The sequence below is a fragment of the Microcaecilia unicolor genome, chromosome 12, assembly GCF_901765095.1.
Source record: "Microcaecilia unicolor chromosome 12, aMicUni1.1, whole genome shotgun sequence".
NCBI lineage: Eukaryota > Metazoa > Chordata > Amphibia > Gymnophiona > Siphonopidae > Microcaecilia > Microcaecilia unicolor.
In genome coordinates this window covers 50,714,091-50,741,032 of record NC_044042.1, presented here as the reverse complement: position 1 = coordinate 50,741,032, position 26,942 = coordinate 50,714,091, and the positions used below count along the sequence as shown (strand labels likewise).

At 45.2% G+C, this 26,942-nt stretch overlaps 1 protein-coding gene across 7 annotated transcripts in view; it reads right to left on the bottom strand.

Annotated features, from left to right (window-relative positions):
• PHLDB1 (pleckstrin homology like domain family B member 1) overlaps positions 1–26,942 on the bottom strand; it is a 142,835-nt gene that overhangs the window by 72,569 nt on the left and 43,324 nt on the right. For all 7 annotated transcript variants that reach the window (XM_030222012.1, XM_030222013.1, XM_030222014.1 and 4 more), the window contains exons 3-6: positions 19,057–19,180; positions 17,172–17,342; positions 12,175–12,291; positions 3,131–4,665 (exon numbers count right to left, since the gene is read on the bottom strand). In XM_030222012.1, coding sequence (XP_030077872.1) covers positions 3,131–4,665; positions 12,175–12,291; positions 17,172–17,342; positions 19,057–19,180 — 1,947 coding nt within the window. The remainder of the gene's footprint in view (positions 1–3,130; positions 4,666–12,174; positions 12,292–17,171; positions 17,343–19,056; positions 19,181–26,942) is intronic.

Below are 26,942 nucleotides of genomic sequence, written 5' to 3'. Positions count from 1 at the left end.
GAGAGTACATTAAAAAAAAAAATAGGTAGGGTAGATTGTGCTCACTGCCTGTCCCTCCTCACGCCCTCAGACAATTCACAGGTCTGCATGTGCTCAGAGCTCTGTCATGCCGCCACTGAAAGCCTGAGCCCATCCTGCTTTGTCTCTCTTTTATATGAGCCTGGAGGGCACAGGCAGCTGCAGCAGGACAGACTTGTACACTCACCTGGCAGCCCACCACCCAATCATAGCAAACTTTCTGTAGGTGTGTTCCCAGCTATATACCTAATAAGAGTTGGCTGAACAAAGGTCAGAAATAGGAAGCAGCAGGTGCTGCCCAGCCCGACCCAGATCCCTGCCCTGTCACCTTAAAGGAAATGTGCAAAAATTCCTATTCATTACAAGTGGAGAACTCACTCTCACACAAATATATATATGCAGTGTGTCTCCCCTGCCTCTCACACACATTTGCCTGCTTCAGTCTACAACACGCTGTGTTTGTCCTTCTCCCTGGGTCAATCTCTCATAAATCTGTATGTCTCTCTCTGCATTTCATACACACATATAGCAGGTGTGACCATGTTTCTCCTTGACTGTGCTCATTACTCAGGGTCCAGCTCACTTCTACCCTACCCCCATCCTTCCCAGATCTCATAAAATCCTTCTACCCACACATAGCAGGTACGCAGGAAATGCTCAGCAAGACCTAAGGCAGAAGGCAAGAGTTCAGAGTAAGCAGGAAGGGTATGGCCAGACCTCAGTCAGAAGGCAGAAGTTTGAGCTCAGCAGACAAAGCAAGCCAGTTCCATGGCAGCAGAGAAACTCAGGATGAAAAAGGAGCCCCTGGGCCAGAGTACCCAGAAACATGAGGGTATCCAAGAGACGTTGGCCCTCCCCAAAAGAAAGGAAGGAAATTAACTTTCCCTCTTTCCCGTTTCCCCTGATGATGGAGACAGTCACTGGCCACTGGATGTCTATACCAAGGGGAAAGTCATGACCAGGATTGGGCCAGACAGTAGGTAGGCTACAAGTACAGGATAAAAGAGGACAGTCAGATAGCTTAGCCTCTGTTTAGTTCCTGCTGCCCACCATGGAGCAAGGCAAATTTAATCCCAGGGCCTTCCCCATGTGTTCTCTCCTCCAGCCCAGGTCTCCCCCATATCCATTCTGGAGTCTCCTGAATGTTTCTTATCCCTGCCTGCTCCCTGCCTTCCACCCCTTCTCTTTCCTCCTCTACCCAGCTCCAAGAAGGCCAAGAGGAGCTTTTAAACTCACGCATGGTGGGGTTCCAGGCTGCTAGTGGTGTGCCTCCCAGTGCTCTAGCTGACCAGATAGCCATTTCCCCTTGAAGCCTGCTCCTGCACTTGTGCAGCTGTTGAAGGGAGGTGCATGTGGCACCTGCTCCTCGGCAGTCCCTATGTCAAAATGGCTGGGGCTGTGGCATCCCCTTAATGGGACCGCTCATGACACTGGAGGCTGCCAGCAAAGGCCACATCTGCAAAGCCTGCCACTGCCAAGGGTGCCAGCAGTGAGGCGATCACCTCCAGAGTTGTCCCTGCTGTCCTGGCATCAATCTTGTCACTTGCAGTGCACAGTCAGCTCTGCCCCCTCTCCTTGCTAGTCAATAGGATCCTCTCCCTTTCTCAAGATGAAGAGAGAACCATATGGCAACTGGAGGTCCACTGGGAGGGAGAGGGGCCTAGTAGGCTGGGTTCTGGTACCGGTGGGGGGGGGGGACTTCTGTTCTGGTTGAGCCAGGGGCAGTGTAGACCCCTGAGGGTCCCATCCTCCCTCTCCCCCCTCCCCAATGGCAGCTTTGGAGGAATTCATGGGCGATAATGTGCTGTCCAAGGAACAGCATTTGTGTCCCAGCCTCCCCCTCCTAACTTTCCTAGATTTTAAATTCACTTCTTCTATTACAATTTTACATGCCTAAAAACCAAGGAGCAGCACTAAGTGGGATGGGGTGGGAACCCTAATATCACTTTAAACTTAGCAGAACCCTGTTCTCCCACCAGGTCAAATGACAGCGAAAATGAAAATTACTGATCTCAAGCCTGCAATGCCATTCTCAGGGGAAAGGCTTTTATAGGAGAGTAATACACAGTATGGAACCAGAAAGCTCCTCATCCTTAAGTGCCCTCCTCACATACTTACTCAAAGTTAAGCTGCGCCTGCACCATACATCCCTCTGCCCCCATTCCCACTGCCCTTGTCCTAACACAGGACAAATTTACTAGAGATTTGTCCTAGGGTATAAAGCCAGGGACATCCGACTTCAGCAAGAATGCAACGAAGAGGGTATCAGCTGTCACTGAGGTCTTCTCTCCTACTGTGTTACTGAACTGGTCTCCCAGTGTTACTGAAGCAGGTTCTCTGCTCTGCAGCCCACAGATGGGTCAGTGCTGGGAGGCAAATATTATATTTGGGAGAGAATTTGCTATAGTTTTGGTACCCATTGAAATGGCATGGTAAGATAAGTAGCTGCAGTGGCACAAGCCCCCTCTGCTACAGAAAACAGCAGAACCTAAAGATAGAGACACACAGCTTCAGTCCCTCAGCTGCCACAGCTATAACTGTCCAAGCTAAATTTAGAGAGCTTTTGACCACAATGAGAGCCCTCTGGTAATAGGCACAACCCAGACTGTAATCATCAGTGAGAACTCTACAATTACAGACCAAGACTAGCAAAAATACAGGGGTGGCTACAGGGAACGTTGGAAGAGGAACGAGAGACATCCACACACACTTTCAACAGAGATGCACACATATACCTCACACGAGCATATGTACACACCAGATACATGCTACACAGTTTAGAGGCATGTACACATACACTCCATGTTAACTTCCCTTCCTTCTTCCCTCTCATTCCACGTTGTCCTCACTCATTGTTACCTTCCTTCCTTCTTCCCTTTCATTCCACATGTTGTCCTCACTCACTAGCTTCCCCCCTTCCCGCATGTTGACCTCAAATCACCAGCTTTCCTTCCTTCCTCCCTCCCTCTCACCCATCTTCTCTTCCTTCCTTCCTCCTTTTCACCCCATATATTAATGATCTCACCCACCATTTTCCCCCTCTTATCCCATATGATAAGCTCACTTAGTGGGCCTCCCTCCCTCATTCATATTCCACAATGAGTTCACTCACCAGCCGTTCCATCTCCTGCTCCCTCAGGCGTTCCTCCCTCTGCCTCTGGTGGTATTGCAGGAGGTCATCCTCATTGCCACTTATTTCTGTGATGCTGTTCTTACGCTCCCTGACAGGAAGTCGGAGGTCTACAGACATTTTCCTCTGCATTCTAGGGCTCTGTCGTGGTGAAGGCATAGTCAGCGATGTTAAGCTGTAAGCTGGTGTCAGGGTATTGCCATAGATCAGCTTCCGCTGTGGCAACAGCTCAGTACTGTGGAGTGTTGGTGAGGGGCTTCTATCCCTTACATGTAACCCACCTAAGCTACTGCTGAAGAAGTCTTCTTGCCTATTGGAAGATGATGCCACTGTGTTGGTTACCTTCCGTCTCATTCGAGGACTTTCTGGCATATCCCTAACTAGCTTAGCCTGCTGTGAAAGGCTTTCTTGAGATGTCCTTATGTGAGGGGAGCTAGGCCTGGGAGAAAGAGTAGTTGGTGGAGTTATCCTTCGGGCAACGGAGGGGCTTAAAGGTGGGAGCTCCCTCATACTCTCAATGTTTCTCCTGCCCACCCTGGGGCTCTCAGAAGGCTGCAGAGAACGATTTGTTTGATTCACATGAACAAACCCTGAAGTTTCTGTTGGCTGGAAGACTCTGATTTGGCTGGTTCCTGGTCTGGCAGAATTTGAGGTTACTTGCCTCTCTAAACTGGGCTCTCTAGGCTCTCTAAGTGGGCTTGGTGGCCTGTCATGGAGAGAAGCCAGTTTTGATCTATGAGCAGATGATGAGGGGAACTTAGGCACCAGCCTTGGGCTGCCAGGGACTGACTGACTTCGGGCATTTGTAAAGTCACTTTCACTTACAGACAAACTGGGCACAGATGGGTTCTGATGACTCAATCTTGGGCTCTCAGCACCTTTCCGAGCCTCAGAAACTCCAGAAGCCACACAATTGTCAATGTGAAAATTTTTCCTGGACAGGGTAGGGCTTGAAGAACTTTCCTGCTTGGTCCTTCTCTGCATCCTGGGACTTTCTATCACTCTCTTCTGACTGGTCCCCAGGGTAACATTTTTCACTTCTGTGCTTGCTGCACTCTGAGGAGATGTTACCCTCTGCAGCGGAGGTTGCATGGTAAGGTTGTAACTAGAAGACCTAACAGGCACCATGGGGGGCAATGTAGGGCCTTGTTCCTGGCTGCTCGGAGAATGGCTGGTGTAGCTCCCACTACTAGCTGCAGAGGGAGAGGACAGTGGAGAAAAAGGAGGAGAAGCATTTTCGTAGCTGGAGCTCATTGACATGGCCCCTGGGCTCATGGGGGGAGAGAGATAGTGCCCACTGCCATTCACCATGGGAGATACTGGAGACTGGACCATAGTTGCTGTCTTCTTCCCTGAGGAGGACAAATCATCTATCACCAGCGAGTCCATTATGTCTTGGAGGTCCTTCTCGATGGAGCTAACCAGGGAGCTATGAGCAGCCCGAGCTCTCTCTGGATGTACTCGGGACACATCATTTAGAGAAAGCTGGTGATTGCCATTCACCAAACTCTGGGATCCTGCAAGAAGAAGCAGAAATTCAAAAGTATTCACAAAACAAATGCCAATGCTTCTTCTTCTCAGTTCTGAGGCCTAATTATACTATGGTTCCAAAACAGCCCTTCAAATTCACCCTTGTACAAAGGATGGGAGATTTGGAATCTGTAATCCCAATTGATCTATACATTCCAGAAATCAAGGGACAAAAGAATATTCAGAAAAATGCTAAAATTAGTACACTTGTGAAACTCAGAACAGCTCCCCATAATTCACTCACCTTTCTTTAAAATAAAATCCTTTATACTCCTATGGGCGTCTTATCATTTAGCACACGCTACTGTTAGCGCACGATAAATCTGTTAGCAAAAAGACCCCATGGTGCACGCTAAGCACATGCTAAATCCGTTAGCACACCTTAATAAAATGGACACCTACATTTAGTTGTGTAGCTAGTCAGTGGCCATTTTTCGCAGATAAAGCTTCTGCTTTCAGTGTGAGGTGAATGAACAGAGGTTGCTCTTGTTTTGTTTTTGTATTTTTTTAATGGGTGATTGAAATATGAACGTGTGTAAAGGATAAATATGAAGAACATTTAGGGTTGCATCCTTCAGGTAGCCCTGTTTTTCACAACTTTCCAACTTGTGCTAATTCAACCATTTTTTATTCTTTCCAACCCAGTGGATTGTTCAAAACAAATTATGAATAAGGGGTCAAGAAAGTCTGCCTGTCTGGGGACAAAACAGGCCAAATTTGACCTGGGGGAAAAAACAATGGAAAAAAAAAAAGGCACTGGAGTTCAAAAACGGCCAGATTGTACCAGAGGTTCCAGAGAAATAAAGTCCCCCCAAAATGGTCAAATTTATTTCTTTTATTTAAGTGTTTCTAGAACACAGTCAAGAAAAGCAAGCATTCTTGCACAGAAATTCAAAAAAGAGACATGAAATAGAACATCAAGCACACAAACCAAATTAACCCCCCTGTTTACTAAGACACAGCCCATTCAACATTCGCGCACCGCACAGCTTAATAAACAAAGGGGGTAAGAAAACTGTCATCCATCACTCCAACAAAAAGGAGGGAGAGGAGAACAACAAAACCAAAACATTTCTGAAGTCCGAATAAGACCATATCCACAAGGAAAACGGTGGACTGGTGCTGACCATTGGTTCTAAACAAATGGCAACAGTGTGGAAGACGGCAATAGCGAAATGACCTCCTTGATGCTCAGGAAAGCATTTCTATGGGAGGAGGAGTTCCAGCTTCTGGAATATAGTGTACATTGGTATACTGAAACATAGCAGTTAGGGAATTGCTCCTTTCAAACCGTCTCTACCCTCTTTTTTACTCTCCAGTTACACACAAACAAGCACACCATGCAATGACAAGAAATAATTCCATGTAGCATGTACTCCTTGCTTTAAGCACCAGGTAGCCCTCTGCTTCCACATTCCTATCCTTGCTAGGCTGCCTTTTAGTGATTCAGATCTGTGTTTAATTTTCTTTGTAATAAGTTCTACTAAAGAACATAGGTGACTAACAGTATAGCTTTCCTAATGCTTAGTATGTACAGTGACATCTGGTGACTAAACAGTGCAGCCTACTACTGGTTGTTGCTATGTGTACTACTAACTCAGGAGTGGGCAACTATGATCCTCAAGGGCCACAACCCAGTTGGGTTTTCAAGATTTTCGAAATGAATATGTATGAGATTGATTTGCATGTACTGCTTCCATTGTATGCAAATAGATCTCATACATATTCATCGTGGAAATGTTGACAATCTGAAAGGGTTGTGGTCCTAGAAGACTATGGTTGCCCACCCCTATGCTATCTAATGGTGGATAAGCACAGTAATCTCTGTTGTCATAGGTTAGTGGCATCTTGTGGTTCAACTGTAAAATCCATCAATCAGAATATGTTGTCAGTGACATCTAATAATATATCTTAACATCACACTAACTTTCATTTTATTATTTTTTCTAAACAAATGGAACATTTGGGCACCTCTCCATTCAAACCACTCCCTGCCCCTCCAGAACAGATGCACACAGAGAAGCAAAACAGAGATATACACACAAGTACATAAGTACATAAGTAATGCCATACTGGGAAAAGACCAAGGTTCCATCGAGCCCAGCATCCTGTCCACGACAGCGGCCAATCCAGGCCAAGGGCACCTGGCAAGCTTCCCAAACGTACAAACATTCTATACATGTTATTCCTGGAATTGTGGATTGTAAAGGGTTGTAAAGCACATACTTATTTTGTCTGTATGTCTGCATTAACATATGTCCAACATGCATTTGTGTATTTTTGAAATGGTTAGAAGAAAAACTTAGGAATGACTCAGATGTTTCAGACTGTGATAAAGTATCTAAATAAATATTAATCATCTTCATGCATCCTATTAGTTTTCCACCAACTTCAAATGAATATTGCTTTTACTACGAGTCATCTAGTAGCCTTAAACCTGATGGTACCAGAAGATATGAATAGTTGGTCATCCTATCCAAATCTGCTCAACATCTTCTCTCCCTCTGCTAAACGCCTAGGAACGCAAGGGTAAGAGAATAAGCAAGAGTGACCAGAGAAAACAGGTATACGCATGAGATACAATTTTTTACACTCTCTCAACTAATATCCCAACACAGCAAGTAGTTGTCTGACAAACAGAAGAGTCACTATTTATGTCAAGAGGTCAACTAGCACATGCCAAAAACAGAATCATAGGACTAAGGAGGAGCTGGCAGGCTTCTCAAGGGAAACACTGAACCATCTCATGCTCCGTCCCAAGCAAAGGATTAAAAGTCTGTTGTCTTTTTGAGGTTTTTTTTTTAATCTTTCAAGCCATACAATCAACTTTTATAAAAGTGAGCTGTTTGCCATCTCCTCTTAGATTTGCCTTCATTCTCACCTTTCCTGTCTGCTATATACAGAGGTTGTAAGGCTCGAAGAAAACCATCTAAGTCTGTTTCCCCCTCTGCTCCATATCCCACAGCACCAAGCTAGTATCACCACCAACAGCCAATGCAATTCCAACAAACTGAACTGTATTGACACATCCTTACCATCAAATCCAAACATATAAATGCAACATTTCCGTTAAACCTAACCATAGTGTCCTATGTCCAACATCAAGCCCAATTACATCAACAGCCCCATCAAAATCAACTGCATCACCTTCAAAATCCAGTCATATTATGTTCTCACCATCAACTCCAACCACCAGAGCCCATCCTGCCATCAAACCAATTCCTCAACCATAACCCAACTGTATTAACGTAGACTCACAATAAAAGCTACATTGTTGCAGCTCCACCATCAAACTCAACTGTATTAAGCCAGTCCCTGGAATCAAACCTAACCACATCAAGAAAAGTCCTTCATTCAAAACTATAATATGAAGACAGCCCCAACATTGTCCCTAAAAACGCTATTTTGATACTTCAAAAGCTTGTGTTTGTATGGAAGAACAAATCTATCAGAACAGCTGAGACTCTGTGCCTTATAATGACAGTTGAGGAAGGACTGTGAACACTAAACTTGTTATGGCATTTTAAAACTTCTCAATTGAAAATAGTGGAATGGTTTGTTTTCCAGAAAAATAAGCAATGGATAAAAATAGCAGTGGTATATGGCTGAACAAAACTTAGCTTTACTCCCTTGGATCCTTCGTTCCTCTGGCCTATTAAAACTTGCCTAAACTCGTTTGATGAAGACTTTATGCTGAATATGTGGGATTCCCCACAGAATGAGATAGACATCAACAAGGAATTTGATAACTAAAAAACAAAACAAAAATAAGTAAATCCTGAAGGAATACGAGATTAAGACCCTTTCACAAATGGAAGGTACCAAGCCTCCAAATTATCTCTGTTACAGAGGAAATTTAATCTCCCATATTCAAATTATTCAAATGTTGACTATATCTAAAGAAGGCAGTATACAAATTCTCCTGAATGTGTTGCACCTTGGTTCCATCACTGACAATGGGCATCCCTGTCTAGTGCCTCCACTTGCCACCAGCAGCATCTGAATTCCCTCCTTCTTAGATGCCCAGAACAAATTAAGCACCCAGTTTATATTGGCTGTAACTTGCTGTCCTGGTCAGACTCGGTTTGATCAGGGATAAATTACCCTCAGCAGCCCAACAACCAGTTAGTTGGCCAAGATCGTTATATCTGCACTTTGCAGTTCTCTCTTTAATTCATGCATCCACCACTGCATTTCCTTTTTTATGAGGGCATACTGCTCATGATTGCCCTATGTGCTCCTCCTCTGACTTGGCTGCTTCCACCATCTTGCCAACTTCCTTAATTCTATGTGGCACCTTACTTTCACTGCTGTTCTTCATCACTGAATGGTACTTGAACGCCATCTTCTTTTATGCTGACATCAGAGAACAATCGCTGCATTCTGTCAGATAGAAAATACCCCTTGGAAGTGTTTAATTACACGTTGAGTGAAGAAATACATTGTCTGATTTGTTTTTAAGTTTACTACTTTGAAGCTTCATTGCATGCCCCCTAGTCCTAGTATTTTGGAAAGAGTAAACAAGAAATTCACGTCTACCCATTCCACTCCACTCATTATTTTAAAGACCTCTATCATATCTTCACTCAGCTGTCTTTTCTCCAAGCTGAAGAGCCCTAGCCGTTTCAGCCTTTCCTCATAGGGAAGTCATCTCATCCCCTTTATCATTTTTGTCGCCCTTCTCTGTACTTTTTCTAATTTCACGATATCTTTTTTGAGATGCGGTGACTAAATTGCACACAGTATTCAAGGTGCGGTCACACCATGGATCCTCCTTTCCATTGAAAAAGATTTCTTTAGCTTTATTTATACTTTTGAGGATCTGCATGTCTCTTGTATCCTCTTCCATCCCTCCTCTCTTTTAGGTAAACATATTTAGGTCCTTAAGTCTCATTTAATATGACTTTTGGCACAGATTCTGTACCATTACTGAAGATCAGCTCTTCTCATCTATGGAACCAGGCAGAATTCAGCTTTATCACACAGGGATAGCCAGAGGCATCTGTCAGATGTGATTAAAATTCAAAATGGTATGTGCCGAAAGTAAAGGTCTAGGGCAGGAGAAGAAAACAGTAAGAGTGAGATGTCAGCTAGATAAAATGGTAAGGTGCACTTAAGCTTCCTCACTACCACAGACAAAGAGCAGCCAGCAGCCCCCAGCCTTCCCATAATGGATAGTCCTATGACCTAATCACTAGGCTTTAATGGAAATACACCACAGATCGTATCAGATCCATGCTGAGTAAAATCATCCCTGAGGAGCTCTCTGTGCTAAAGACCTCACTCAGGAGTGTGCAACAGAAAGACCAGTAATGCCGAGTCCTTCCTTCCACTCATACCCAGAGAACCCAAGATTTACCATCTATTCAAAATGTGCATGGGGGGATTCTAAAAATGGCACTAAAAGTTAGGTGCCAATAAACTAGGTGCTAAGCTAGTATTATAGAATGGAAGAATTGCATAACGCCTGTTCTAGAATACTAGCATAAGTCCGCAGAGTTTCATGCCAAATTTTAGGTGCGGCCACTTATGCCATGTCTATGGCTGGCGTAAATGTTTAAAAAAGGTTTGGGCAAGTTCTTGAAGCAAAAGTCCATAGTCTGCTATTGAGATAGTAGACATGGGGGAAGCCAGTGTTTGCCCTGGGACTGGCAGCATGGAATGTTGTTACTCAGATTCCGGAATCTTGCTTCACTTCGGGGTTCTGGAATGTTGCTACTCTTTGGGTTTCTTCCAGGTACTTGTGATCTGGATTGGCTACTGTTGGAAGCAGGATACTGGGTTAGATGGACCGTTGGTCTGACCTTGTATGGCTATTCTTATGTCCTTATGCATGCAAGCAGCAGTTGGGTGTGTAAATGCAACTATTCTATAAACTGCATGTAGAAATAGTTAGAGCGCCCCTGACATGCCCATGCCCCTCCCATGTTAACACCCCCTTTGCACTTACACCCTATAGAACATAGGCACTCAGTATACAGAATAGAGGCGCAGGTCAGTTACACACACAACTGCTAATTAGTGCTAATTAGTGGTTGCTAATGCCAATTACTGGTAGTTATCTCCAAGTGCCAATTATGTTATGCATGTAAATGACCCTATTCCATAATTGAGTGCCCAGTTACATGCCTAACTCTAGGTGCCATTTATAGAATTTGGAGGCTAATTTACCAGTACCCTGATATATATCCATGTCTGACCCCTTTTTCACTGTAATTGAAGGAACTTAAGTTACCATAACCAAACCAAGCACATTCCACTTCTGGCAACAAAGGATCTCACACTAATACATTTTTAAGAAAGGAATAGACTAGTGATGAGCATCAAGTATCTTTATGTCTCAGTGTGATAGATGAGAGTTGGAACCGTCTGGCTTGTAATGGAAAGGAATGACTCAGCAAGGAGTTATAGTCATGGAAAAGCTCATACAGAGACAGCTGTCTCAGGGAAATAGTACAGCCTCAGGACTGATAACACAGCATAACCCCCGGTCAGCAGAGGGCCACAGGAGAGAGACTATCAGCCCAGGACTGTCTCTCCCCACTAGCAGAATACAAAAATTGGATGCTTTCTACATGTTTAGGGGTTGACTGTTACAACCAGTGTGCTTTTTCTAGCAAAAAAAGGTGCTGGTACTCAAATGATAGGCCACCCTTCAGGGGTGGGGTGATCACTGAGGGACCCACCTCACAATAGCAAGACCCCCTGCAACCAGTCACAGAATCTATGACTAGGCAGAATTGGTGTGTAGAGCCTGAGCTCTTTCATTAAAACTTGGGGATCCATGGGTCAATTTTGGCAGACAATGGAAAAGGTGCCGGTACTCAGTACCCCCGAGTACCCCCTCAAAAAAAGCCCTGGTTACAACACTTCTCCTTTCAACATGAACCAGGGCTAGCTGAACACCTCTTTGGTCAAAGGCGCCAAAAAACAAAACCAAAAAACAGCCCCATCCTCAAGCTCTCTAGTTTCTGATGTTGTATTGGGCATAATATTGGTGGGGCCATGACCCACCCCATTATGCTGCCTAGGACGTGAACCCCATAGCAGGTACCACATCAAAGCATCCAGAGAGGCCAACTGTACCAAGCTGAGCAGGAGTCCTTCAACTGCATTGCTGCCAGTATTTGTGGGGGGGGGGGGTGCTTCAATGTGGTGTTTTCAATTGCTAGGGACAGAGCTTGCCTTTCCCTCACTATTGAAAATGTGAAAGTGAAACATCAAACACCCCACCCCCCTCCCCACAACTGGCAGGACTGTTGGTGGAGGACTCCCACTCAGTCCCCTGTCACCGGCAGGACCATGGGTCTCGGAACAGCTGAACTAGCTCTGGGGTTCCAATCCATTTCAAGGTGATTTAAACCGAGAATACATTGGGTTCCACACTATACATATTGAACACTGTTTTAAAGTGAATATGATGTATCACTATCATGATGGTTGGGGAATGTGAGGAGGTGGTTTGGGTTGGCGGGGGGAGGATATGGCTCTGTTACCTGCTGTAAGATTGTAAGCATTCTTTCCTGCTGCAGGAATCATACTCTTCATCCACTGAGCTTCAGCTGGGTGATTGAATCGGAAGAAGGTGCTCTGTCCTAGGCAAATCATACACCCTATGGGAATGAGGACAGAGAGAGATCAGCTCAAACTCAGAACTTCAGCCTATTTTACTGCTATTCTTATACCATTCTAAAAACCACCATTTCAGTCAGTGATCCTCTACTACTAATCATTTCTATAGTGCTACTAGATGTATACAGCGCTGTTCTATATGAAGGTACTTTCTCTGTCCCTAGAGGGCTCACAATCTAAGTTTTTGTACCTGAGGCAATGGAGGGTTAAGTGACTTGCCCAAGGTCACAAGGAGCAGCAGTGGGAACTGAACCCAGGTTGCCAGGATCAAAGCTCGCTGCACTAACCATTAGGCCACTCCTCCCTCAACATCTCTTACCTGGCAGCAGCAAGCAGAAGAGAGCAATATGACTGCCAGGTTGAATCAGTGATGCTCAGCAGCTCTGGACTAGGAAAGTCCATTCAAACCTAGAGATGGCTGCCCTAGGGGCACTCTCCTCCTCAGCTGTCAGTTTGAAATGCTACTTGGACATTGCAAGGAATGCAGGTAGTCACTCCCTTAACTCCCATCCTCTCCTACCTATCTCTAAGGCAATGAGGGGGACTCCATACTACCCTGGAGGGTGGAGGTAAGAGTTTTATGGATAAAGTTGTAGGAGTGAACCAAGCATTTATGTTCTGCCTCAGGCCAATGGAGTTGACTTACTCCTGCCTTTCTGCAGCCTCTGCAGGCTCCCTTTGTCTCTACATAAATGTTAATAGGTATAGGCCTCTCCCCTTCACTGGAAATTCAATTTCAGTAATTGGGAAAGAGGGCAAAGCAGAATGTCAGCATCTTGGGGAGACAGTGAGGCACAGTCTAGCTGGAATTCACAACTGTTTAAGACTTGCTGTCCGACTGAGCCAGTGGGACCTAGATTGGGGCATAATGCACACAGACAAATTTCATTACATAGCCTATAATTTTAAAGGAGAGGTGGTCTGGAGAGAGGAACTACTGCAAGACTTTTCACCTAGTCCCTCTCCTATTTCCTCCTTTAGTAGTAGTTAGATGAGAAAGTGGTTTGAATGGGCAAGATACCTAAAGGTACAGTACCCCAGGCTGGTGTCCGAATGTACCCACTCATCTGAGCAGAAACCAGACACACAGGAATTTACAAAACCAGTTTAATGCTCATTTGCAAAGATTCTCTTTAAATGACATCTGAATTCTGAGAGTTGAGAGGGTATCAAATCCAACGCGTGCACACAGTGGGTGCTAAATCCAGATCATTACCCTATGAATTCTGTGCTATACAGTGCTAAATTCAGCCGATGATATTAACAACCCACCACTCATAGTGCGATACACAAAGAGCACTTCCTTAGGAGAACTAGGTGGGTCACACCAAGGGCACTTCTACAGTGATACCACACTACATTGTGCCACATCCACTTATCTCTCTGGAATATGCCACTTACTAAGTGTTATTTTAGGAATACTGTACTATAGTGTGCCACACACAGAGCACAACCTGTAAACAATGCTGTTCACACACACAGCTTGTAGACTGTAGTGTTCTAGTCCAGTTGTCAGCTTGACTCCCATTTTAAAAGCTGCAGTGAAATGAAGCCTTCAAGCGGATGTATTTCCCATTTAAAAGTTTATCTAATCTACACAGGAGAAAAGCATTGCCATATCTCCCCCCCCCCCCCACACCCCCTCCTCCCTCAGTCGCTCACCCCAGACCCCTAGATGTGTATTTTGTTTAATGACTCAGTTCTCTGGAGTTTGAGTTTTTCCGTTGTTAGGTTTCTATGGCAGCTTGGATGAATCATCTTCCTTTCATGCATTCAACATGCCTTGGCTCTAACGTGGCATACATACAAGCTAAAGCACAGCCAGGCCTGGATACACATGATCAGAGAAACACACATGAACACGATCACGCTCATACACACACGCGTGCAAACTGAAGTACAGCCAAAACGTGAAGATTAGAGCACAACCATCTATTCCTCTACACACATTTACAAACATACTAATGTGCTAAACACAGGTTTACCTGCAAAAATACACTCACAGCGTGTGCTGATATACACATCCATGTGCTTTCTGGTGTATGTATTGGAGTGCCTCTCTACAGACAATACATGCCTGTGTGTACATGCACTGTCTGTCCACACGTATGACCTACGTGCATCTTTTTGAGTTTGTGTAAAGCATTGTGTACTTCTGTACGTGTATACTGTCTCACTCCCCTCCCCCAAGCTTTCCCCATTTGCTTTGAATCTAAGATTATAGAAAGATATGTTGTATAATCCAATTCTCCTATCTCACAGCATCATCCCTTTTATTCTTCTGTACCAGGCAGAGAAAGAGGACATGTATCCTGTGCTGTGTGGTGTCACAACTCCTGAAGTTGGAGAGAAGAGAGAGCAGGACATCAGACTAAACACTGACCTCTCTTCCCACACCTGATCCTCTGCTGTGGCAGGACGAAAAGGTCCCAGGTTACCTGTTAATGGTTGGTTCACTCTCCCATGCTAGGCCAGCATTAGACATCTTGGAGCCCAGAGCAGACATTTAAGGAGGAGTCCCAGAGCCTGCCAGCAGGCTGTACCTACCTCAGCTTTGGCTAAATTTGGGGCCCTCTCTGAGATGGGGGCAGAATAAGGTAGGCCACCAGGGCTATAGCCCAACTATTTTTGCCCCATACAACCCAATCAACTAGGGCGCTCAGGGCAGTAGGGGAGCAAATTGTTTCCTCTCCCCCCCCCCCCCCCCCCCCCCCCCCAAATCAATCTTAGTTATCTCACTACATACAATTATTGGCTTCTCTCTCTGTCTGGGCATATTATACTTTGATGCCAGAGGAATCTGGCCTTGATGCTGCTGACTCTCTCTGCCTGGCCCCGTTATTCATGTCACTCACCCTGTGCCAGGCTGTCTCTCAGCTGCTGCAGTCAGGGACCCCCCCTCACTGGCCACATCCAGCCTCCTCCTTGCCGGGCTCCGGCGGCCACCAGCCTCACCACAATAGCACTTCCAAAGCAAAGCACTTCCCAACCAGGTTCAGCTTCCCAGCTCACTTGCTCAGCTTCTGCCGCCTTCCTTCTTTCTCCTCTGCACCCCCCACCCCCACTGGCCAGCTCCCTCTGCCACATATGCTCCTGTTACTAATTTCAGGGCTGCTTTTTTTTTTCCAGTGTTATTTTCAGCAGAGCCAGAGGCCGGTGCTTGTTTAGCAAGAGATGACGGGAGAAGGGAAAAGCGCTCTCGCTCTCTCTTTCTGTATGTGACCCTCCTCCTCCTCTGTCTCTCTCTCTCTCTCTCCTCAGGCTGTCACAGCTGTTGGCTACTATTCAAGGGGCAGGTCTGTTCAGTAGTGAAGAATAAATCACCAATCAGCTGCCTTGGAAAGGAAGGGGCGGGGAGCTGACCTCACAGCCGCTCCCCCTTTCCCTCCCATCCCTACAATTGCCCCAGCTTAGAATAAAGAGGCTGGTTTCCTCCCAGTTTCCTTTCCTATTGTCTCTTTTGTTGCTGGCTAGGGCTTGTTTGTTTTTCATCCAGCCTCTGTCTATCTCTTAGTTTGATGTCCTTTCTTTACCTTAAATATACTTTATGTGCATTAGGACTGACAATTGCAGATATATTAGGAATTATCATTAAAAGAGAGCGAGAGAAACAGTCAATCCCAGAGCCTGCTGTAAGGGAACATTTTCACGGCCTAAAGTGAAATGTGATTTCCCAGAAGACTAAACTTAAGATCATAAGACAGTCAGGAAAGGATTAACCCTTTGGTGGGCTCTGGCCAAACAAGCACATTGGGCCCCCATTGCTACATACATACATTTTAAAACTCCTATAAAGTGGCCCCGCATGGTTCCGACTATGGAGGAAAACCAGCAGAGGAGGAAGCAGCAGTGAAAATCTCCTCCTGCCAATTTGAGTACAATGAATAGTGGGTGGGAAGAACAGAGAGAGACACTGCTGACATGGCTGACTCTGAGAACCCCTTCCCCTTCCTTGTTTTACCCAACAGCTGATTCACCAGTGCAAAACTCAGCCTTGGGAGCCACTAAATTAGCATATTTGAGAAGGTCCCTACTAAACACTTGGGCCCTAGGCAAGTGCCTGGTTTGCCTACGCCTTAACCCATTCTCTCTCGAACTTCCACCACAGGACAAAAATCGTCAGCCTGACTATATGCTGCCTCTTAGGGGTCTCAGTGTATCACTGCTATGTCCCTCCACAGAGTCTGATGTGAGGGCAATGCAGTGGCGTTCCTAGGGGGGGACGGTGGGTGCGGTCCGCCCCGGGTGCACACCGCTGGGGGGGTGCCGTGCGCGCCTATCCTCCGTTGTTCCATGCTTCTTCTCTGCCCCGGAACAGGTTACTTCCTGTTCCGGGGCAGAGAAGAAGCATGGAACAACGGAGGACAGGCACATGCACATGCACCGGGGGGGGGGGGGGGGGGTCCTTCGCAGGGGGTGTCCTTTCGCCGGGGGGGGGGGTGCTGCACCCGAGGGGTGGGGCTCATCGGCGATCCGCCCCGGGTGTCAGCCCCCCTAGGAACGCCACTAGGGCAATGTCTCCAACAGGATTTATATTATGCATACCATTACGATAATGAACCTCACCCTTAAGCCAGGGTACGTTGGGTATCTCAAACACTCAGTTTATTGATAGAATCATTTCTCACGCATCACAGAACCCTTGCTTTCTCTCTGCCAGAGCAGATGCTACGGCTGAGGATTTCTCAGTGCATCAGCGCGCTGAGTTCTGCCCATCAGTCCTTTCCCTTCAGCAGACTCAGATGTGGCTCTTAACAAAAAAAAAAAAACACTTTTCAAAGTGATTGGAGATGTTAAATGCAACAGAAATGAGCCCTTTCTAGACAGTGGTAGAGTTGTGTCAATACTGGGAGGTTCTTACCCTGAGTCAGACGTGTAGGCTTTGCGATCTGTAGCCCATCTATGGCACATAGATTTCCACAAGGGTACAGAGTGATGGTCCCTCGCAAGTTCTCAATGTAGCAGTGTGCAGGGACTATGCCAGGCCCCTCAATAAGTACATCCTGAGCTGTACAACCAAATGTAGTTCTTCCTAGAATAGAAAAAAAGGCCAAAAACAGAGAGACATCAGTTTATGGATAATGCTACACAGGTCCTCTCCTGCACCTTCTGTACCGCTTCCCTCCCTTTTCATCCCCTCCCTGCATACACTCCTCCACGTTTTCCCATCTCACTCTATACTTTTTATCATCCCTCCTTTCTCTTTTTCCATTCCCCTCTCTCTATATACTGTCTGTCCCTACTCTCCATACACTCCTTATCCTTTCCATCCACCCACTCAGTCTTCTTCTCATCATCTTCACATCATCCAACCAGGGGCATAGCCAGATGGCCAATTTTGGGTGGGCCTGAGCCCAAGATGGGTGGGCGTGGAATTCGCCCCTCTGGCCCCCCTCCGATTTGCTCCTCTCTCTACCCCTCCCTGCCCACAAACCCCAAATATTAAGTGCTTGAGCTGGTGGGGATCCCCAAACCCTGCCAACTGAAGATTTTCTCCTCCTCCTTGAGCAGCCAGCACTCTTCCAAACATCAGCCGGCAGCACTTGCCTCAAACTAATGCTGTTGCCGGCAGGCCATGTATGCTCAGTGCTTTTGCATGTGCAAAAACTGAGCATGTGCAGAAGGGCTGGTCTCAGCGTCAGCTCAAGGCACGTGCTGCTGGCTGATATTTGGAAGAGCGCTGGCTGCCCAAGATGAGAAAATCTTCAGCTGGCAAGGTTTGGGGACCCCCCACGAGCCACAGTAAGAATGTCACAATTTTGGGTGGGACTGAGTCCAAAGTGGGTGGGCCTTATCTCCCTGTTCACATTCTCCCATCGTTTCCTCCTCACCCTAATTCTATTTCCTGTTCTGATTTCAAGCTACTTTGTAGAGTGTGACAGTCAGTCTGGTGGACTCCTGTCCCTGGCATTACGACTCAAAAGTTTTCCTGTTCCTTACTTTGCTGTGACTGTTATGGTTCAGGTCTTGCCACCACTCTCAAGCTACGGCCAAGCCAGGCTACATGAAAGGCTAACTGGCTAAGATTAATAGGCACATGAATCTCAAAGCCCAATCAGAGCCGCTGTGTAATGTTATAAGTAATGCAGAAAGCACCCCAATGCTACACTTCTACAGGTCAATACAGTCCTAAAAATATTCCAATCTTGTTCAAGAGGCTACTCAGTCTGAAGTCTCGACAAAGTTTTCTAGTATTATATCTTGGGGCACAGGGAAAAGTTTCAGAGACTACACCAGGCCCAGGGAAACAGCAGACATGTACAACCTGTCCTTCAAATAATGTCTCTTGAACTATGAGTCTGAGCTTATGGTGAATGTTCCAAAGAATGGATGTCATGTAACTGTTTTGTGGCCAGCATGGTACAGACAAGATGCAGAGGGCTGACAGGAGGTGTGGGTCACATATCTATCTCCAGAGTCATTTGGGTATAGAGGTGAGAGTTGTTTAGGATAGCAAAAGATGAGGAGGAAGGAGTTGAGATCTTGTCCTCTACATTTGGATTTCTGGATGGTCAAGGTGGTGAAGGCTGTGGAGGCCTCAGTTTCTTCCACAGGCAGCAGGATAATAGCAGTGAACTGTCAATGTTTAGGTGAGTGACAGCCTAGGGTGGGGAGGAGGGGGCGATAGCTCCCATGCATTTTCCTCCAAGGACAGCAGAATGATGGTGGGATTGAACTAGAGATGAATAGGGTGGTTAAAACATCATGGTGGGTAAGGGGAGATGAGTTGGGAGAATCTCACATACCTTCCTCCAGGGGCAACAGAGTGATGGCAGTGCTGAGGCGGCCACTGCCGAGGCTCACCAGATGTGGCTTCTCCGCTTGAACTTTCAGTCCCTTGCCTGTATCAATCAGATCCAGAGGTGTGTTCTGTGGATGACATACCAAATCCATCACCCCCAAGAATAAGGAAAAAAAAACCAACAACAACCACCCATGAGCAACTGGACTGGCCATCAGATTCCCAGTCTCCCAAGGTCCTCCTGCAGTTTCTCATAATCTCCTTATGATTTAATAACTTGTGACATCAGGCAATTTGATCACCTCACTCTTTATTCCTGTTTCCGGGTCATTTATAAATATGTTAGAAACATACCAGTACAAGCTTAGACTTACAAAGTTCCATAGGTTACTATGGAACTTTTTAAGTCTAAGTGCTTTGATAATACGCTTCTAAAGGTCCACTAGCCACCCTTTTGTGTCCAGATTCATTTCATTTTTTTTCCTCCTTTTGGCCTAACAGTTTACAGCCCCTCTAGCCCCATGTTCAATCCTTGCACCAAGTGTCTTATGCCAGGGCCCACAGACGATACCTCCAGAACCTGGCATGCATGTATCCCAAATTCATCTAATAACTGTTATTGCTGCATAGTGGCTAGGACCTCATCCCGTTTCTGCCTGGGGCAGCAAACACAATCTTTGTGGCCTCCCCAGTCTTAGGGAGCAAACTCCAGGCACAAGTATTGAGCCAGGTTCAGACAGACACGCATGCATAGAAAATTAATGTCTGCCTCTTCTTTCTTGATAATGGTCTGGCCTTTGACACGGATCAGCTCTTCACATCAGCCTATGTCAGAAGGAATGATTTTAAAGTAGTTTTGGTTATCAATAGAAATCAAACAAAATAAAACATGGAAAAGAAAATAAGATGATACCTTTTTTTATTGGACATAACTTAATACATTTCTTGATTAGCTTTCGAAGGTTGCCCTTCTTCGTCAGATCGGAAATAGTTTTGGAATGTCAAGTTGGTGGGGGGGAGCAGAACTATAAATCATTCAGGTATCCTGAGCCATTACGTCTAGCTCCATCCCTGGCTGCCTTCAAATCCAGGCTAAGGCCTACCTGTTTGATGCTGCTTTCGACTCCTGACTTGTCACTTTTATCTTATCCTTGTGTCCTTCTGTCTGTCCTTCCCTTATCCTTATTGATCCTGTCTGTTTGTCCTGATTTAGATTGTAAGCTCTTTTGAGCAGGGACTGTCTTTCTTCATGTTCAATTGTAAAGCGCTGCGTACCACTAGTAGCGCTATAGAAGTGATTTATAGTAGTAGTAGTAGTACAGATCCCTGAGGTACTCCACCATTCATATCTATCATAAGTACATAAGTACATAAGTAGTGCCATACTGGGAAAGACCAAAGGTCCATCTAGCCCAGCATCCTGTCACCGACAGTGGCCAATCCAGGTCAAGGGCACCTGGCACGCTCCCCAAACGTAAAAACATTCCAGACAAGTTATACCTAAAAATGCGGAATTTTTCCAAGTCCATTTAATAGCGGTCTATGGACTTGTCCTTTAGGAATCTATCTAACCCCTTTTTAAACTCCGTCAAGCTAACCGCCCGTACCACGTTCTCCGGCAACGAATTCCAGAGTCTAATTACACGTTGGGTGAAGAAAACGTTTCTCCGATTCGTTTTAAATTTACCACACTGTAGCTTCAGCTGATAATATTGACCAATTAGGCTTACTTTCTATTTCTATCTTTTAACCAGTCCCCAATCTACAATAGGAAATTGCCTCCTATCATATGACTTTTTAATTTCCTCAGGAGTCTCTCCTAAGGCACTTTTGTCACACACTCTGAAAGTCCAGATACACTATGGGGCTCATTTTCAAAGCACTTAGACTTACAAAGTTCCATAGGTTACTGTTGGGCTCATTTTCGAAAGAGAAGGATGTCCTTCTTCCAGAGACACCCAAATCGGTATATCGAAACCCGATTTTGGACGTCTCCAACTGCAGTCCGTCGCAAGGATGTCCAAATTTGAAGGGGGCGTGTCAGCAGCATAGCAAAGGCGGGACTTAGGCATGACTAACAGTTGGACATCTTTGACCCATAATCGAAAAAAACAAGGATGTCCCTGACGAACACTTGGACATTTTCACCCGGACATGTTTTTATTACGAATAAGGCACAAAAGGGTGCCCGAAATGACCAGATGACCACCAGAGAGAATCGGGGATGACCTCCCGTTACTCCCCCAGTGGTCACTAACTCCCTCCCACCCTCAAAAAAACATCTTTAAAAATATGTCATGCCAGCCTCAGATGTCATACTCAGGTCCATGACAGCGCTTGCAGGTCCCAGGAGCAGTTTTAGTGGTCACTACAGTGCACTTCAGACAGGCGGACCCAGGCCTATACCCCCCCTACCTGTTACATTTGTGGAGGAAACAGCGAGCTCTCCAAAACCCACCACAAACCCACTGTACCCATAATATAGGTGCCCCCCTTCACCCATAAGGGCTATGGTAGTGGTGTATAGTTATGGGTAGTGGGTTTGGGGAGGGTTTTGGGGGCTCAGCAAACAAGGTAAGGGAGTTATGTTCATGGGAGCATTTTATGAAGTCCACTGCAATGCCCCCTAGGGTGTCTGGTTGCTGCCCTGTCATGTCAAGGGGACCAGTGCATTACAAATGCTGGCTCCTCCCACCTCCAAATGGCTTGCATTTGGACGTTTTTGACATGGACGTCTTTGGTTTCGAAAATCGCCAAAAGTCAGAAACGTCCATGTCTAAGGACATTCAAATCTAGGGGTGTTTAAATCTAGGGACGTCCAAATTTAAGGATTTGGACATCTCTGATGGTATTTTTGAAACGAAAGATGGACATCCATCTTTTTTCGAAAATACAGGTTTCCCCACCCATGGATTTGGACGTTTTGCAAGGATGTCCAAATTGCAACTTGGATGTTTCTTTAAAAAATGCCCCTCTGTGTAACTTTGTAGGTCTAAGTGCTTTGAAAATACGCCTCAATATCACGTTTATCCACATATTTATTCAAGCCTTCAAAAAACTGTAGCAGATTTGTGAAACAAGACTTCCCTCGGATAAATCTATATTGGCTCTGTCCCAAAAAGCCATTATCATCTATATTTTGAGTTATTTTGTTCTTTATAAATGTTTCTTTGATCTCAGACTGGAATGAGTTGGAACAGGTAATCCTGTCTCTTCTGAAAAGCCCATGGAAGGTTTAAAGCAGGCCATTTGGCAATAGGGTTTGTAGGGAAACACTGAACTGGTTGCAGGTTCACTCCTATTGCACTGAATTTCCAATTTCTTCCGAAAAGAAGGTCTAGATGTCCCGGCATGCAATGAATGTTTATGTTTAACAGGAACTCCAATCTATATGTATTCGGGCAGGCAAAAGAGGAACGTGACATTTATACAGCCCTAATTAAGAGAGTAGAAAAACAGTTTTTGAGAGTCTGAAGACACATTGAGAGTACATCCTTACCTGCTGCAAAGATAGGTCTGTGTGAGGACAAAAAATTGGTTTCCAGTGTGAAAACTATAAAATTATTTAGAGTTTACATAAGAGGCTGCAAAGGTTCAGCAAACTGGAAAACATTGCTACCTGTTAATAAAAGCGACTTTTTTTTTTTTAATTGTAATTTTTATTGGAACGGGACTTTGTAATCCATATACAAAATCACATATAAAGCCAACTGTTTGAGGTTCTAACAATGTCAAAGTATATTCTTGTAATAATTTTCTTAGTCTTCCCCTCTCCCCCACCTCTCCTTCCATTTCGATCGCATCACTCAGTCACTTCAATCCTAGAACTGTGATATCTCTTGGAATTACTTAAGCTTCTTTGTGTGTAGGGCTGTTCATCTATATATGTCACACGTATGATAGAGTTTTATTTATTTTATTTTAAAATCTTTTTTATTAATGGAGTTTTTCTTGCACACTCTTAACAGGAGGTGGAGGAGGGGTGCTTATGGTTGTCTCCAGTTTGCCACCAATACCAATCTGGCAGCTGTATCAGCCAGCCAAAGCTTATCTCTTGGTCCCTCTTCCCTCAGGACTGTAGCGTTTAATAATATAACCTGCATGGTTTTGGGGATCTCATTTTTGGTCTGATTAGCGAAGAGGTCAAAGACATTGTTCCAGAATTCTTGTATGACTGAACAGTCCCACCATCCCCCTGGATTCTATATAGCATGACCGAAATTGTGCATACAAATACGGTCATATTCTGGATTTGCATGCAAAATTTAATTACTTAAAAAGCCAATCAGTTCTGATAATTGCCACTTAATTGACATTGGCATTAATTAGAATTTACATGTGCAACTTGCTAAGTGTATTCTGTAAAGCGGTGCGCATAAATTCTAATGCATACTGCCAAAAGAGGTGTGTGGTCATGGGCGGGTTGTGGGTGTTACAAAAAATTTACATGCAGGGTTATAGAATACACCTTCTCCGTGCCTAACTTAGGTGCCGGTATTTACACCTAGTTTTACTTGCTGTAAATGGATACATCTTGAGTGAGGTGCAGGCATGGCCACAAGGTCTATTCTATAAACCTACTAGGCGTATTCTATAAACCACACCTAAATCTAGGCATGGTTTACAGAATACGCCTAGGTGGAAGTTTTTTCAGTGCTATATATAGAGTCCCAAATGTGCAAAAGGGTGCCTTGAAACACACATCCTCTCCAACAATTCTCATCTCCTGACTTACTACACCCCAGCGAGAAAGAAGAGAAATTTTATCTTCCCATCCTGATCTTATATCCCTTTTCTATGATCTTTCTGGCTACAGCCAGTTTTGAAGTTCTTTCAAAAGACATCAATCCATTCATCTCTTTCCAGTTCCCTTCCCAGCTTCCCTCCCATTTCTGGGCATACTTTAATTCCTTCTTCCCTTTAGAGTTCAACATTGCATAAAGTTTTGAGATGACCCCTTCCTTAGGCTGGATCCACATAACAACCTTAAATGGTGATTTCTCCACTCGTATGTCCTGTAAAACCCATGAGCATGTTACGTAGGAGGAAATTCTATATATAGCATCAAAAGTCAGGCACCAAAAGGATCTGCACTGAGCCATTATTCTATAAAGGGCGTTCAACATAGAGGCTCAGTGTGCAAGTCGCGCCTAACTGTGGGTGCAGGACTGACGCCTCATAGAAGCTAGTGTAATTCCCATACCCAAAGTTAGGCATGGATGGCCGAACGCCAAACCCAACTTCTTGGACCACCCTGACCTGCCCATTAGCATGCCCACTTTTTACAAAACTGTTGGGCATGGCTGTTAAAGAAGTGTGTGCGAGATCCGCATACAACCCTACTACTACTACTACTATTTAGCATTTCTATAGCGCTACAAGGCGTACGCACATAGAAGAAAAACAGTCCCTGCTCAAAGAGCTTACAATCTAATAGACAACCCCTAACCAGTGGCGTAGCCACAGGTGGGCCTAGGTGGGCCAGGGCCCACCCACTTAGGGCTCAGGCCCACCCAACAGCAGCACACATTTAGTGGTAGTTGGTGGGGATCCCAAGCTCCGCCAGCTGAAGACCTCCTCCTGATGGTGCTGAAAACATTGCTCTCCACTTCAGAAGTTTGAGCTTCCTAAGCTGCCGATACTGGCAACTGCGCATGCTCAGTTTTCAGCGAATGCCTGCTTCAGGCTGCCAAGGTAGAAAGCAGTGTTTTCCTGCCAGCTGAGATATTTTTTTCAAGTTGGTGGGGGAGGGGGGAGAACAGTTGTGCCCACCCACTTCTTGTCTAGGCCCACCCAAAATCTGCTGTCTGGCTACGCCCCTGCCCCTAACAGCATTGATTGTTAGCACCAATTAAAACCATTTGAATGCAGTTCTCAGATCCGCATACAAATTCTGGCGCCCAACTCAGGGCAACCTCTGTAGAATCAGGGGAATAATGCTTAGCCTGTAGATATGTGATGATATCCCCAAGCATCAGTTGATACTTAGTCTATAGTTCTACAAATTTAAGCATTCTTATCCTGATTGAAAAATTGCCTTATGAAGCTTAGCCCCAAGCCCTTACAGGGGATAATTCTCTACAGGTCACCTGGCATGATGTATTCTAATTGCCGGTATAGATTACTAACATAAGGCTATAGTTACATGCCTAACTTTAGGCACAAGCATTTACACCAGCTCATAGCCTGGTGTAAATACTCACGCCTGTCTTCTGTCAGTAAGGTGCATAATTGATACTATTCTAATACCTGCGCGCAAAAGTGCCCCATGCCCCTTCCAGGTCCACACCCCCTTGCAGTAACGCACTATGGATTCTGTAGAATACAGACAGAGGGCAGTCATACCTGTTAATTGCGAATTAGTACTTATTAATACTAATTATTGGTTTTTAACACAATTGGCAGCTCATTTTAACAAGTTATAGTGCATAACTTTGCATACAAGTTTAAAGAATTAAGGGGATAGTGCATAAAGATCTGATCCTCTCTTTCTCTCGCATTATTGTATCTTGTAATCGGCTTGTACCCCTATCATACCCCCCACCCCTGGCAGGATCTTTTGAAATGCATGCCATATATTCCTGGTTAGCACTAGGTAGGGATTATTCTCTTTGTTTTCTTCCTACATTTACCTAGAAAAGTTGCAATAAAAGAGATCTGAAGCTAGTTATCCTGTTCTAGCGTCACCCATCGCCACTCCAGGATTGCCTTAAACTGGGTTGCTTGATAATATTTTTCTAGGTTGAGCACCTCTAGTCCCCTTCTTGTCTCAACAAAAAACAATTTCTCTCAAGCAGGGCCATAGCAAGCTCAGATTGTACCCTGTGCAACTGGCCCGCCAATGCACCTCTCCCAAGCATATCCATACTCCTCCCGAAAGTCCCCCTGGAAGAAACCCTCCCTGGTCTCCCCAGAAGCAGCCCTCTTCCCAAAAAGCACCCTACCCTGAAGATCCCCCACCTACCCGTAGGTCTTCCTGAAGGATGCTCTGGTGGTGCTAGAGGTTGTGGCTGCCATTTTGAACTCCAAGCCAGGATGGGCAGCAGTGAGTGGGGATTGCTGCTGTTTGCCCTAACCTAGACCACCAGGGCATCCTTCAGGTAGACCCAGGGGAGGCCTAAGCAGAAGAAGGAGAGATGTTGGTCAAACAGAGGAGGCAATGAACAGGGTACAATTTTGCAACCCCAACCTCCCCTGTGCCTCGTATGGGCACACATACCTCACTACAGCCCTGCTGTCAAGACTACTGAACGATATCCATTCCAAACGAAACAAAATAGCTTTACATGTAGAGCTCTGAAAGTTTCAGTTGGTACCTCAATTGGAAGTGTTTTGAAAAGGTATAAAATTTTTGGAAGAATCATCATTGCCTCTGTCCTTCCAATCCATGAGAGATTCAACTTTGCCCATCTATCCAACTCGTGGAGCAAGTTTGAGATTATAGGAATATAGTTCAAAACATAAAAAGTCTCCATCTGCTGCAAGAAGTATCCCTAACAGATGGGGATACCCACTTAAACAGGAATCGTTTCTGCAGCTTCACTGCTCTAGATTCTGGACCGTTAATGTTGAGTATTGCTGATGTTGTCATATTTACTCAGAAGCCAGAGACTTTACCATAGGTTTACGGGTCCTGTATTAACAATGCAATGACACCTCTGGTTCTGCAATTGTAAATAGCATATCTGACCATCTCATCCCTGTCACTTGTACATTCTTCCTGATGTGTGCTAAATGCCCTATAATCACGGCAAACAACAATGGTAACAATGGACACCCTTAAATGTGTGCCCCATCAGAGTTTGAAGTCTTTAGAATAGCCTCTGTAGGTCTTTATGCATGCATGGGACAAACACAAAGGAATCCTGTTTAGAAGGAATGGATCTACGG